The following is a 13,923-nucleotide window of genomic DNA, read 5'->3' on the forward strand; positions in this document are numbered from 1 at the left end:
CGCACTGCCTTTTCACAACGGCAGTGTGAAAGAAGCCTAAGAAGGTTTCAGTGGGATTTAGTGACCATTCAGGCATAAAAAGAATTTTTGAGCATGTTGAATTAAATGGGTAGATCAGGTAAATGCCTCTTTATTTAATGTTTTTTCATCCCTTTCTAAAAAAAAAAAAAAAACCCTCTACTCATCTACCTCTACTGCCCTGGTGCCTCCGGTATTGCTGCCCCAGCCTTGGCTGTAATCCTCTTCCCAATGCCATGGCTCGGCATGTCAGACTGTGGCAGTGTGACATATTGTGTGACATATTGAGCCCAGGAACCGGTCTTCATCCTGGTGCCAAGGCCTAATATGTCACAGTTGAGTTGCAGTTTGAAATGTCGTCCTTCGGCAATAGGAAGAGGATTGCATCAGAGGCCAGAGCAGCGAAGCAGGAGCCACAAGAGGAGCGGTAGGAGGTAAGTAAAGGTTTTGTATTTTTTTTTACAGCCTGGACAGGATTGGGAAAAAACTTTCAAACTCATATTTCGGCCACACACAAAATGGATTGCTAATCAAAAGAAGGACAATATATAGACTGTAATAGGTCACCCTGGGCAAAACCAGGCAGTTTTGGTTGGGAAAAGATTAATAAATCTGAACAATTGTATTGTTTAGCAGCTGTTTTGTCAGACATCTTTTATAAGGGTAAAATTACTGCATGTGAACATGGCCTGAAGGGTCACATACTTTTGCCGCTTAGAGACATGTAATGTCTGTATAATTTTTCTCAGTAAATAAATGACCAAGTTTTATTTGCTTGATTTAGTTCTCTTTATCTACTTTTAGGGCTTGTGTTAAAAAAGGGTTTAAAAACTTTTCAGCACTACTATAGTTATTTTTTTTTTTTTTTTATTAGAAATATTATTTCTTCTACTTAGGTATTCTTTTTGCTAATGGAGAGAACTGGAAAGTGATGAGAAGATTTACACTTTCAACACTACGAGATTATGGAATGGGAAAGAAAACCATTGAAAACAAGATCACAGAGGAGGCCGAGTGTTTAGTGCAGAAGTTGAGATCATATGAAGGTGAATGGTAGATAACACAATAAAGGACAGTGCACTGTTACAAATGGATTTGGATAGGTTGGTGGTTTGGGCTGGGAAGTGGCAGATGAGGTTCAACACTGATAAATTTAAGGTTGAGCACATGGGGAGGAAAAATCCAGGCTGGGAAAATGTATTAAATAGGAAAACACTGGGGACGACTGACATGTAAAAGGACTCAGGAGTCTTAGTTAATAGTAAATTTAGCTGTAGTGATCAGTGTCAGGCAACTGCTGCAAGGGCACATAAAATCATGGGGTGCATCAATAGGGGCATAGATGGCCACGACAAGGAAATAATTCTACCACTGGACAAATCACTAGTCAGACCACACATGGAATACTGGGTACAGTACTGGGCACCAGTGTACAAGAAAGCTATAGTGGAGCTGAAGAGGGTTCAAAGACAGGCAACCAGAGTAATCCGGGGAATGGAAGGACTACAGTACCCAGAAAGATTATCAAAATTAGGATTATTTAGTTTAGAAAGCAGTCGGTTCAGGGGCGGCCAAATAACTATGTATACAGGTGAAATTAGAAACATTTTAATATGGTGTAAAAGTTCATTTATTTCAGTTATGCCACTCGTCTGTGGAAGGAAACAGGAAGTGCTCCAAAATCTCCTGGTAGACGGATGCGTTGACCCTGGACTTAATGAAGTACATTGGACCAGCACCAGCAGATGACATGGTTCCCCAAATCATATAATATATTGGGGATTTGGGGTTTTTATGAGCTTTAAGCCATAATCATCAGAATTTTGGCAAATCACGGCTTGAACTATCTTGCTTTGCATGCAAGGAGTCTCTCTCATATATTATGAATTCAAATAGAGAAAACAGACATGGTCACACATCCACAACATGCACCTTGATCTAATGTTTCTCAGCAACATTTATTAAACTAACAGGTTGTTAGTGTACTTTATGATCATGAAGTGCAAGCCCGCTAGCCATGTCACGGCAACCTGTAAGTAGCGGGTCCCTCCTAACATCCCTAGCATAAAATGCACTTAGTGCCAACCACCACTGCCACAACACCAGTGCCCATAGGGGGAACGACCCACTGGCAGAGCAGCCCCAGCAGTCCCTGTGCCGCGCCTCCCCACAGACATGGCGCCGTGGCAGCAATGGACGCCACACAGCACCGCACCAGTGTGAACAGGTGTAAAAGCTCACTTACCATGTGCTCTCAGTCAAAGACAAGGAGACTGCCAGAAAGAATGGGGCCCTATGCAAATCCCTGCCAATTTATATAGGCCTGGGCCGAGGGGAAGGGGCAGAAAACACAATGCGAATTAAAATAGAGAAAACAGACAAGGTCGCACATACACAACATGCACCTTGATCTAATGCTTCTCAACACTCTGCACCACCCCCTCAGTCCAGGCCTATATATATTGGCAGGAAGCTCCATTGAGCCCTATTCTTTTTGGTAGCTTCCCAGTCTCTGACTGGGAGCATATGGTAAGTGAGCTTTTACACCTGTTCACACTGGTGCGGTGCTGTGCAGCGTCCATTGCTGCATGGCGCCGTGTCTGTGGGGAGGCGTAGCCCAGGGACTGGTTTAAGTGGCATTGGGGCTGCTCTGCCAGTGGGCCGTTCCCCCTGTGGGCACTGGGGTTGCGGCAGTGGTGGTCGCCACTCAGTGCTGCACCATTTTATGCTAGGGATATTAGGGACCCGCAACTTACAGGTGGCCGGGAGATGACTAGCTGGCTTGCACTTCATGATCATAAAGTACACTAATGACCTGTTAGTTTAACCCCTTAAGGACCGGAGGTTTTTCAGTTTTTGCATTTTCGTTTTTTGCTCCTTGCCTTTAAAAAATCATAACTCTTTCAAATTTACACCCAAAAATCCATATGATGGCTTATTTTTTGCGCCACCAATTCTACTTTGTAATGACGTCAGTCATTTTGCCCAAAAATTTATGGTGAAGCGGGAAAAAAAATCATTGTGCGACAAAATTGAAAAAAAAACGCTGTTTTGTAACTTTTGGGGGCTTCCGTTTCTACGTAGTACATTTTTCGGTAAAAATGACACCTTCTCTTTATTCTGTAGGTCCATACGATTAAAATGATATCCTACTTATATAGGTTTGATTTTGTCGGACTTCTGGAAAAAATCATAACTACATGCAGGAAAATTAATACGTTTAAAATTGTCATCTTCTGACCCCTATAACTTTTTTATTTTTCAGTGTATGGGGCGGTATGAGGGCTCATTTTTTGCGCCATGATCTGAAGTTTTTAACGGTACCATTTTTGCATTGATAGGACTTATTGATCGCTTTTTATTCATTTTTAAATTATATAAAAAGTGACCAAAAATGCACTATTTTGGACTTTGGAATTTTTTTGCGCGCACGCCATTGACCGAGCGGTTTAATTAATGATATATTTTTATAATTCGGACATTTCCGCACGCGGTGATACCACATATGTTTATTTTTATTTTTATTTACACTGTGTTTTTTTTTTTATTGGAAAAGGGGGGTGATTCAAACTTTTAATAGGGGAGGAGTTAAATGATATTTATTCACTTTTTTTTTTCACTTTTTTTTTGCAGTGTTATAGGTCCCATAGGGACCTATAACACTGCACACACTGATCTTCTATGTTGATCACTGGTTTCTCATAAGAAACCAGTGATCAACGATTCTGCCGCATGACTGCTCATGCCTGGATCTCAGGCACTGAGCAGTCATTCGGCGATCGGACAGCGAGGAGGCAGGAAGGGGCCCTCCCGCTGTCCTGTCAGCTGTTCGGGATGCCGCGATTAGCCGCGGCTATCCCGAACAGCCCGACTGAGCTAGCCGGGAACTTTCACTTTCACTTTTAGCCGTGCGGCTCAGCTCTGAGCGCGCGGCTAAAGGGTTAATAGCGCGCGGCGCCGCGATCGGCGCTGCGCGCTATTAGAGGCGGGTCCCGGCTTCACTATGACGCCGGGCCCGCCATGATATGACGCGGGGTTACTGTGTAACCCCGCGTTATATCAGAAGAGCAGGACCAAGGACGTACCGGTACGTCCTTGGTCCTTAAGGGGTTAATAAATGTTGCTGAGAAGCATTAGGTGCATGTTGTGGATGTGCGACCATGTCTGTTTTCTCTATATGAATTCACATCCCTCATATATTAGTTTCACCTTTTAAGTTGCATTACTGAAAGAAATTAACTTTTGCAAGAAGTTCTAATTTTTCGAGTTTCACCTATAAATACATCAGGGGGTAGTACAGAGATCTCTCCCATGACCTATTTATACCCAGAACTATACCAATAAAAAGGGGCATCATCTACATCTAGCGAAAGAAGGTTTCTACACAGAACGGATGGGGGTTCTTTACTGTAAGAGCAGTGAGACTATGGAACACTCTCCCAGATGAAGTGGTCATGGTGAACACAAGAGATCAGAAGGGGCCTGGATACATTTCTGGAGAGTAATAACATTGCTGGTTATGTATACTAGATTTATAGGGACAGAACATTCATCCAGGGATTCATTTTGATGCCATGTTGGAGTCATATGGGGCAATTGGTATGAGTTTCATGAGGGTTTTTTGCCTTCCAGTCGATCATTTCTGTAGGGCTACAACAGGGATATAGGTTAAACTTTATAGACTTTTTTTTAACCTTATGAATGATGTAATTATGTAACTAGAACAATAGTGTACTTCATATTTTTATCTGAACAAAAACATCTGAAAAAACAACAACCCTATTCTGACAAGGGAGTTCTGACAAGGGAGTTATTCTTAAACATATATATATATATATATATATATATATATATATATATATATATATATATTGTACCTGCAATCATTTTTATATTTATTTGTAATTTACTTTTATTACAAAATGTGATTTATTATTTTTTTTTTTTTTTAAGGAAAGCCCTTTGGTGATTTCTCATGTATAGGAGCTGCTGTCACCAATATTATTGTGGCCATACTGCTCAGTAAAAGATATGACTATGAGGATCAGACCATCTTGAGGCTTATAGCCTTAGTCACTGAGAATTTAAGACTCATAGGAAGCCCGTGGGTCAGAGTAAGTCAGAACATAAGAAATTTATTTTCCAAACAAGTAATAAGTGCCATTTTTTAAATAAATCTTGTAACAAAACTTTTTGAATTAAAAAAAAAATGTATTTCATAGTTTTTGGGGAAATCCGTTGCATCTGTTGTCTAGCTGAAATAACATTTATGAAGGGTTTTAGAACTTGGTTAGGTGTTTCTTCATCAAAATAATCACAATTTACATTCGGAAATTTTATACCGTTTCTTATCTCTACACATGAAAAACATAGCAAATAGTTTCTACATACATTCATTCCTAAACCAAAATAGAACAAAGATTCTTCACTGTAAGAGCAGTGAGATTGCTTTCCGCCAGGAGACATTGCTATTGGGAAGTCACTTAAGGAGTTCAAAAACAGCCTGGACACAGGCTGAGTCAACACTGCAGAATGATGAATGAACTGGATGAACAAGTCTTTTTTAGCATTACAAACAATGTTATCAAGTATTAATAGTAAGTGTGTATTTATTAGCTTGGACATTTTGAAGGTAAATGTTTTGGGGTTACTATATTCTTTGTGCCAGTTCTCTTTGCGGGGATCCAGTTGATAGGGAACATTTACAGTGGGGATCAAAAGTTTGGGCACCCCAGGTAAAAATTTGTATTAATGTGCATAAAGAAGCCAAGGAAAGATGAAAAAAAATCACCTAAAGGCATCAAATTACAGATTAGACATTCTTATAATATGTCAACAAAAGTTAGATTTTATTTCCATCATTTACACTTTCAAAATAACAGAAAACTAAGAAAATAGTGTCTGCAAAAGTTTGGGCACCCTGCAGAATTTATAGCAAACACTGCCCCCTTTGCAAAGATGAGACCTGCCAGTGTCATGGATTGTTCTCAATCATCATCTGGGAAGACCAGGTGATGTCAATCTCAAAGGTTTTAAATGCCCAGACTCATCTGACCTTGCCTAAACAATCAGCACCATGGGTTATTATAAGCAGTTGTCTAGAAATCTGAAGCTGAAAATAGTTGACGCTCACAAAGCTGGAGAAGGCTATAAGAAGATAGCAAAACATTTTCAGATGTCAATATCCTCTGTTTGGAATGTAATTAAGAAATGGCAGTCATCAGGAACAGTGGAAGTTAAAGCAAGATCTGGAAGACCAAGAAAAATATCAGACAGAACAGCTCGTAGAATTGTGAGAAAAACAATTCAAAACCCACGTTTGACTGCACAATCCCTCCAGAAAGATCTGGCAGACACTGGAGTTGTGGTACACTATTGCACTATAAAGAGATACTTGTACAAATATGGTCTTCATGGAAGAGTCATCAGAAGAAAACCTCTTCTATGTCCTCACCACAAAAATCAACATTTGAACATATAGACAAGCCTGATGCATTTTGGAAACAAGTTCTGTGGACCAATGAGGTTAAAATTTAACTTTTTGGCCGGAATGAGCAAAGGTACATTTGGAGAAGAAGGGGAACAGAATTTAATGAAAAGAACCTCTGTCCAACTGTTAAGCATGGGGGTGGATCAATCATGCTTTTGGTTGTATTGCAGCCAGTGGCACAGGGAACATCTCACGAGTAGAAGGAAAAATGGATTCAATAAAATTTCAGCAAATTTTGGATGCTAACTTGATGCCATCTGTAAAAAAGCTGAAGTTAAAGAGAGGATGGCTTCTACAAATGGATAATGATCCTAAACACACCTCGAAATCCACGGGGGATTACATCAAGAGGCGTAAACTGAAGGTTTTGCCATGGCCTTCACAATCTCCTGACCTCAACATAATTTTAAAAAAAAATAGTTTTCTGTTATTTTGAAAGTGTAAATGATGGAAATAAAATCTAACTTTTGTTGACATATTATAAGAATGTCTAATCTGTAATTTGATGCCTTTTGGAGATTTTTCCATCTTTCCTTGGCTTCTTTTAGCACATTAATAGAAATCTTTACCTGAGGTGCCCAAACTTTTGATCCCCACTGTAAAGGAAACGTATACAGTATACTTTTTCTTTCCTCCTGCAGTTATTTTGCATGAATTGCATAATAGCATTTTACAAGTTTTGTCAAAGTTTTTTAAAATATTTTTTTTTTGTAATCTATTTAAAATAGGTTATTAAATTTACATCAAATGATCCAATTGTTTAGTTCAATGTTTTATTTATTTATTTCAAGCTGTACAACATCTTTCCAGCCCTGATGGACCGGTTGCCAGGACCTCACAGGACAGTTTTTAAAAATCTCAGAGAGTTTCATAGTTTTATCAGAGCGACCTTTACAAAATATAAGAAAGACCTTGATATCAATGACCAGAGGAACCTTATTGATGCTTTCTTAGCAAAGCAAAAAGAGGTAAAATGAACTATTCATTATGAGTTTGGTATTTAAAATACATTGTGATTTCTAAGGTCACATGAAATTACAAAAAAAAACTAACATATAAATTTAGATACATAGTACAATTACATTGTGTACATGGCTACATATAGATTGTGAGAGGATTGAGAGAAGAAGCTTTTGGACCTACAACTTAACCCCACTAATCAGGACCATGTAGTATCATATTCGTTGTTTTTATTTTAAATACATAAGTAAAATTTTTCTTTGCCATATTCTGACCCTTATAATTTTTGTTTCTGTCTACAGAGATTTGGGATGGTTTCTTTTTTTTGTTTGCGTGATGAATTTTAGCTTTTATTTGAACCACTTTGGGGTAGACAGGACACTGTGCGGGATTAATAACTTTACATTTTATTAGTTCAGGCATTTTTGCATGCAGTAATACCAATTATGATAATTTTGGGTGTGTTTAAAGGGGTACTCCGGCGTTTAGACTTCTAATCCACTATCCAAAGGGGATAAGATGCCTGATCGCGGGGGTCCCGCCACTGGGGACCCCCGTGATCATGCACGCAGCACCCCAGTTAAAATCAGTCCCTGGAGCATGTTCACTCCGGGTCTGATTACCGGCGACCACGGGGCAGGCGGCATGTGATTTCATGCCTCCGCCCCGTGTGACGTCACGCCCCGCCCCATGTGATGTCACGCTCCGCCCCTCAATGCAAGCCTATGGGAGGGGGCGTGACAGCTGTCACGCCCCCTCCCATAGGCTTGCATTGAGGGGAGGAGCGTGACGTCACACGGGGGCGGAGGCGTGATGTCACACGCCGCCTGCACCGTAGTCCCCGGTAATCAGACCCGGAGCGAACATGCTCCGGGGACTGATTTTAACTGGGGTGCTGCGTGCAAGATCACGGGGGTCCCCAGCGGCAGGACCCCCACGTTCAGGCATCTTATCCCCTATCCTTTGGATAGGAGATAAGAAGTCTAAACGCCGGAGTACCCCTTTAAGCCTTTTTGTTCTTCAAAAATTGGAAAAAGGAGGGGATTTCAACATTTATCATAGGATATATATATATATTATTATTTTTTTTTTTTTTTTTTTTTTTTACATTTTTTTATTACTTTTGACCCTCTTCCCCAGTGGATTCTACCATGCAGTGGTTTCATCACTTGTGGAGTTCACTGCAAGACTGATGTATTGCAGTGTACAGACATTTTACTGTTCTGCTATTACAACTTGCCTCTTGCAGGCTGCAATATAAATCCTGTCATGAAGCCTCAGAGTCCTTAAGAGAGTCCCTGTCTGCCTTTGCAACTTACTAACACTCTTGGACTGCATTGTGGGGTTGCTAATCAAATTGCTAATCAGGGGTAGCATTTGGCATGTAACCTCTTAGATGCTGTGGTCCCTTTTGACCATGGCTTCTAGGGGGTTACTTCCTTCCTGACCACTAATGGCTGGTGCTATCTGCCAACAGCAGCTGGCACCCTATGGGTATGGGGCAAACTCCGTTCTTGAGCTTGATCTATGCTTTGATAATGCCTTATATTATATATGCCTTACACATGTAGTAGAGGACAGACCTATATATTTAGATGTGTTTAATTATTTATGTATTTATTTATTTATATAACATTTATTTTGAACAGGAAAAGCAGGAATCCACTCAGTATTACCACAATGAGAACCTGACTGTGCTCGTGGGAGATCTGTTTGGTGCTGGAATGGAGACCACATCAACCACATTGAGATGGAGTATTCTTCTGATGATGAAATATCATGAGATTCAAGGTAAGACTTAAAAAAAAATCAAAATTATAGGGGATGTCTCTTCCCGCTATGGTAGATGCACCCTATCCATGCATTGTGTGGTCAACCATTCATTTTATCAACATGTACTGTTAGCATTTGCTGTCATAGTTGAAATGTATAGACAGACAGAGCCCCCCCCTCCTCCTAGGACTATCTCCAACATATCTCCTACCATATATATTAAAAGTATCTTTCCCTCATTGCGTCCCTATTTAATCAAATGTAACCGCAATACCAGGAATAGCCTATTGACAAGAGTGGTGCTGTTTACTTTTTTGATCTAAGTGATAGATGCTCATTAATTGTTATCTTTATATTTTGTCCTGTCAGAAAAAGTGCAAAATGAAATTGAAAGAGTGATCGGATCGGCCCAACCTCAAATGGAACATAGGAAAGAAATGCCATATACTGATGCCGTCGTACATGAAATTCAAAGATTTGGGGACATTGCACCAACTACTGTGCCACATTTAGCTTCTCAAGATGTTACATTTAGAGGATATTTTATTCCAAAGGTGAGAACAACCAGCAATAATACTGGCAGCAAAAAAAAAAAACAGTATAGAGCAAAAGTAAGGATACATGTACACTAGAGATGAGCAGATCGGATCGGATGAAGTCGAATTAGTTTAGAATTACATTTTACAATTACAATTTCTTCATTAGCGACACCTGCTGCAATCGTCCTGTATAATGTATTGAGGCGAGCAGCTTTCTCCTGCGCTTACATCTCTGCAATAGATAGAACAATCGCAGCGGGTGTCAGGAGTGACATCCGCTGTGATCTGTCCTTAACTGCAGGGACTACTGCTCCCAACATGGAGCACACTCCACTCTATGCTGGGAGCTGTAGTACCTGCATTAATAGACAGATCGCAGCTGGTGTTACTTCTGACAAATTTAGCAAATAGTCTATTAATGCAGGTACTGCAGCTCCCAAAATGGAGCAGAGTGTGCTCCATGTTGGGAGCAGTAGTACCTGCAGGTAAGGAAAGATCACAGTGGGTGTCACTTCTATAATGTATAGATGCGGCCTGCCGCTCTTCTCTGGTCCCACTGTAGTATGAGTATATGTCGTATACATACCTATTACTCATATTTCCAGCAGAGAGCTGTGATTGGCTGGAACCATCTGGCCAATCACAGCTCTCTGTGGGAAATAGGAATAAGTGATGTGAATTATATTCACATCACTGGCTGGCCGGAGTATAGTGCAGACATGCGGGCGCAGGAGAAAGCCGCTCCATCTCTGCAATAGATAGAATGATCGCATCAGGTGTCAGGAGTGACACCCGGGGCAATCTGTCTATTAGTACAGGTAATACAGCTCCCATCATGGAACAGTCTGTTCCATGCTGGGAGTAGTAAGTACTACCTAAAAAATGTAAAAAATAGAGGAAAAAAAGTGAAACAAACACACACACACAAACTTTATTAAACATAAGATTAAAATACATTAATAATAAAAAAAATTATTATAAAAAAATACATAATTTTTACATTTAAATGGCCCCTTTCTACATTTTTTATTATTGTTGGCAAATTTTTAGGTCCCTGCCCGCCCACATAAATTGATTAACATAAAAAAAAAATGTGTCTTTTTTTTGTCTTTCAATTTTCGGGAGAGGGCAGGGACCAAAAAAATCAGCGTTCAATATTAATTATGAATGAGGAGTGCATTTCATTTTTTTTTTCTATTTTTTGTTCTAAATCATGATTTCTTTTATTTTCACTTTACTTTTTTAGCCCCGTTTATAAAAATTTTCGGGCATTTAGATGTGCTGCCATGAATAATTGCGGGGGTCAGAGAGGAGCCGAGGACAGGGACATCAGTAATATGTATAATACAGTAGGCAAAAAAAGGCTGAGTTTCCCTAATTTACAAAAAATCCATAAATTTACAGATGTCTTCTATCAGAAATCAAAGATTCTTCAAATTGTAATTTGCGGGGGCAGATGGCCGGGACAATATTGCATGTATGTATTTCATGTAATTGTGAAGGATGATGTAATTGTAATTATACAGTATGAGCTGGTTCTTCTTCTTGTAATTCCAATGTCTCTGCATATGCAAGAAGACATGGATGGCAGCTATAATTTCAGTAGGATGGAAAGGACTTTTTCGTTGCTGTAAGCTGTAGAAGGGAATATGTAACCATGAAGGTGAGATGTCGGATTACCTTTTAATATTTGTGAAAAATCCTTTATTTTTTATGTGGGGGATGATGGGATTTGTAATTCTTGTATTCCAGTTGTCCCCATTTGCAATCACAGTGGTTGCAGCGGGGACCAGCAGAGTCACTGGGAAATTATGATTTAGAATGAAAACAAGAAAAAAAAATTTGAAATGCACTCCTCATTCATTTTTTAATACTGAGCGCTGAATTTTCTGAATTTTTGCTCCCAAAAATTGAAAGACAAAAAAAAAAAAAAAAGTTATGTAAATTTTTAAACAGGGATCAATTTATGTGGGCAGGCAGGGACCTAAAAATGTAGCCAACAATAATAAAAATGTAGAAAGGGGCCATTTAAATGTAAAAATAATATATTTTTTAGAATTAATTTTTAATTTTTTTATTAGTAATGTATTAAAATATTGTGTTTAATAAAGTGTGTGTATGTGTGTTTCACATTTTTTTCTAAATTTTTTAAATTTTTTAAGTAGTACTACTATTCCCAGCATGGAACAGACTGTTCCATGACGGGAGCTGTAGTACCTGTACTAATAGACAGATCACCCCGGGTGTCACTCCTGACACCCGATGCGATTGTCCTTTCTATTGCAGAGATGGAGCGGCTTTCTCCTGTGCTCGCATCTTTTCACTATACTCCGGCCAGCCAGTGATGGGAATAGAATTCACATCACTTATTTTTTTTTCCGCAGAGAGCTGTGATTGGCCAGATGGTTCCAGCCAATCACAGCTCTCTGCGGGAAATATGAATATTAGGTATATATATACGGCATATACTCATACTACAGTGGGACCAGAGAAGAACGGCCACCCACCCACATCTATACATTATACAGGACGATTGTCAGGAATGACACCCACTGTGATCTTTCCTTACCTGCAGGTACTACTGCTCCCATCATGGAGCACACTCTGCTCCATTCTGGGTGCTGTAGAGCCTGCATTAATAGACAGATCACAACAGGTGTCAGAAGTGAAACCCGCTGCGATCTGTCTATTAATGCAGGTACTACAGCTCCCAGCATGGAGCAGAGTGTGCTCCATGTTGGCAGCAGTAGTACCTGCAGTTGAGGACAGCAGGAGTTGAGGACACACAGCTGGTGTGACTCCTGATACCTGATGCAATCGTCCTTTCTATAGGAGTAATGTGAAAAAGTCGCCTGCATCTATACATTGTACTGAACGATCGCAGCGGGTGTCAGGAGTGACACCCGGGGCGATCTGTCTATTAGCACAGGTACTACTACTCCCATCATGGAACAGTCTGTTCCATGCTGGGAGTAGTAGTATTACTACCTAAAAAATGTAAAAAATAGAGAGAAAAAAAGTGAAACACACACACACTTTATTAAACACATTATTAAAATACATCACTAATAAAAAATTGCCGCACATTTATTCGGATCTAATCAATTTTTTTGGAAAACTTCAGAGAATTGGCCAAATTAAATTTTTCAAAAATTTGCTCATCTCTAATGTACCGTATATACTCGAGTATAGGCCGAGTTTTTCAGCACGATTTTTCGTGCTGAAAACACCCCCCTCGGCTTATACTCGAGTGAACTCCCCCACCCGCAGTGGTCTTCAACCTGCGGACCTCCAGTGGTTTCAAAACTACAACTCCCAGCAAGCCCGGGCAGCCATCGGCTGTCCGGGCTTGCTGGGAGTTGTAGTTTTGAAACCTCCGGAGGTCCGCAGGTTGAAGACCACTGCGGCCTTCAACATCATCCAGCCCCCTCTCACCCCCTTTAGTTCTGAGTACTCACCTCCGCTCGGCGCTGGTCCGGTCCTGCAGGACTGTCCGGTGAGGAGGTGGTCCGGTGGGATACTGGTTCCGGGCTGCTATCTTCACCGGGGAGGCCTCTTCTAAGCGCTTCGGGCCCGGCCTCAGAATAGTCACGTTGCCGTGACAACGACGCAGAGGTGCGTTCATTGCCAACGTACTTCTGCGTCATTGTCAAGGCAACGCCTCTATTCCGGGCCGGAAGCGCGGAGAAGAGGCGCCCCCGGTGAAGATAGCAGCCCGGACCACCTCCCCACCGGACAGCCCTGCAGGACCGGACCAGCGCCGAACGGAGGTGAGTACTCAGAACTAAAGGGGGTGAGAGGGGGGCTGGATGATGTTGAAGGCCGCAGTGGTCTTCAACCTGCGGACCTCCGGAGGTTTCAAAACTACAACTCCCAGCAAGCCCGGACAGCCGATGGCTGCCCGGGCTTGCTGGGAGTTGTAGTTTTGAAACCTCTGGAGGTCCGCAGGTTGAAGACCACTGAGGGCGAATGATGAGAAGAGGATGATGAAGGGGGGGTGTGGGGATGATGAAGGGGGGTGGGGATGATGAAGGGGGGGGGGTGGGATGATAAGGGGATGATGAAGGGGGGATGTGCGGGATGATAAGGGGATGATGAAGGGGGGATGTGTGGGATGATAAGGGGATGATGAAGGGGGGATGT

General features: G+C 41.1%; 2 protein-coding genes across 7 annotated transcripts in view; both read left to right on the top strand.

Moving 5' to 3' along the window:
- LOC130361225 (serine/threonine-protein kinase SBK1-like) overlaps positions 1-13,923 on the top strand; it is a 613,716-nt gene that overhangs the window by 525,033 nt on the left and 74,760 nt on the right. The gene's annotated exons all lie outside the window — the stretch shown is intronic.
- LOC130360958 (uncharacterized) overlaps positions 1-13,923 on the top strand; it is a 90,775-nt gene that overhangs the window by 64,609 nt on the left and 12,243 nt on the right. Inside the window, exons 14-18 of the mRNA XM_056563514.1 lie at positions 915-1,064; positions 4,972-5,132; positions 7,300-7,476; positions 9,118-9,259; positions 9,611-9,795. Coding sequence (XP_056419489.1) covers positions 915-1,064; positions 4,972-5,132; positions 7,300-7,476; positions 9,118-9,259; positions 9,611-9,795 — 815 coding nt within the window. The remainder of the gene's footprint in view (positions 1-914; positions 1,065-4,971; positions 5,133-7,299; positions 7,477-9,117; positions 9,260-9,610; positions 9,796-13,923) is intronic.

This window comes from Hyla sarda, chromosome 3 (genome assembly GCF_029499605.1).
Source record: "Hyla sarda isolate aHylSar1 chromosome 3, aHylSar1.hap1, whole genome shotgun sequence".
In the NCBI taxonomy this organism is placed as follows: domain Eukaryota; kingdom Metazoa; phylum Chordata; class Amphibia; order Anura; family Hylidae; genus Hyla; species Hyla sarda.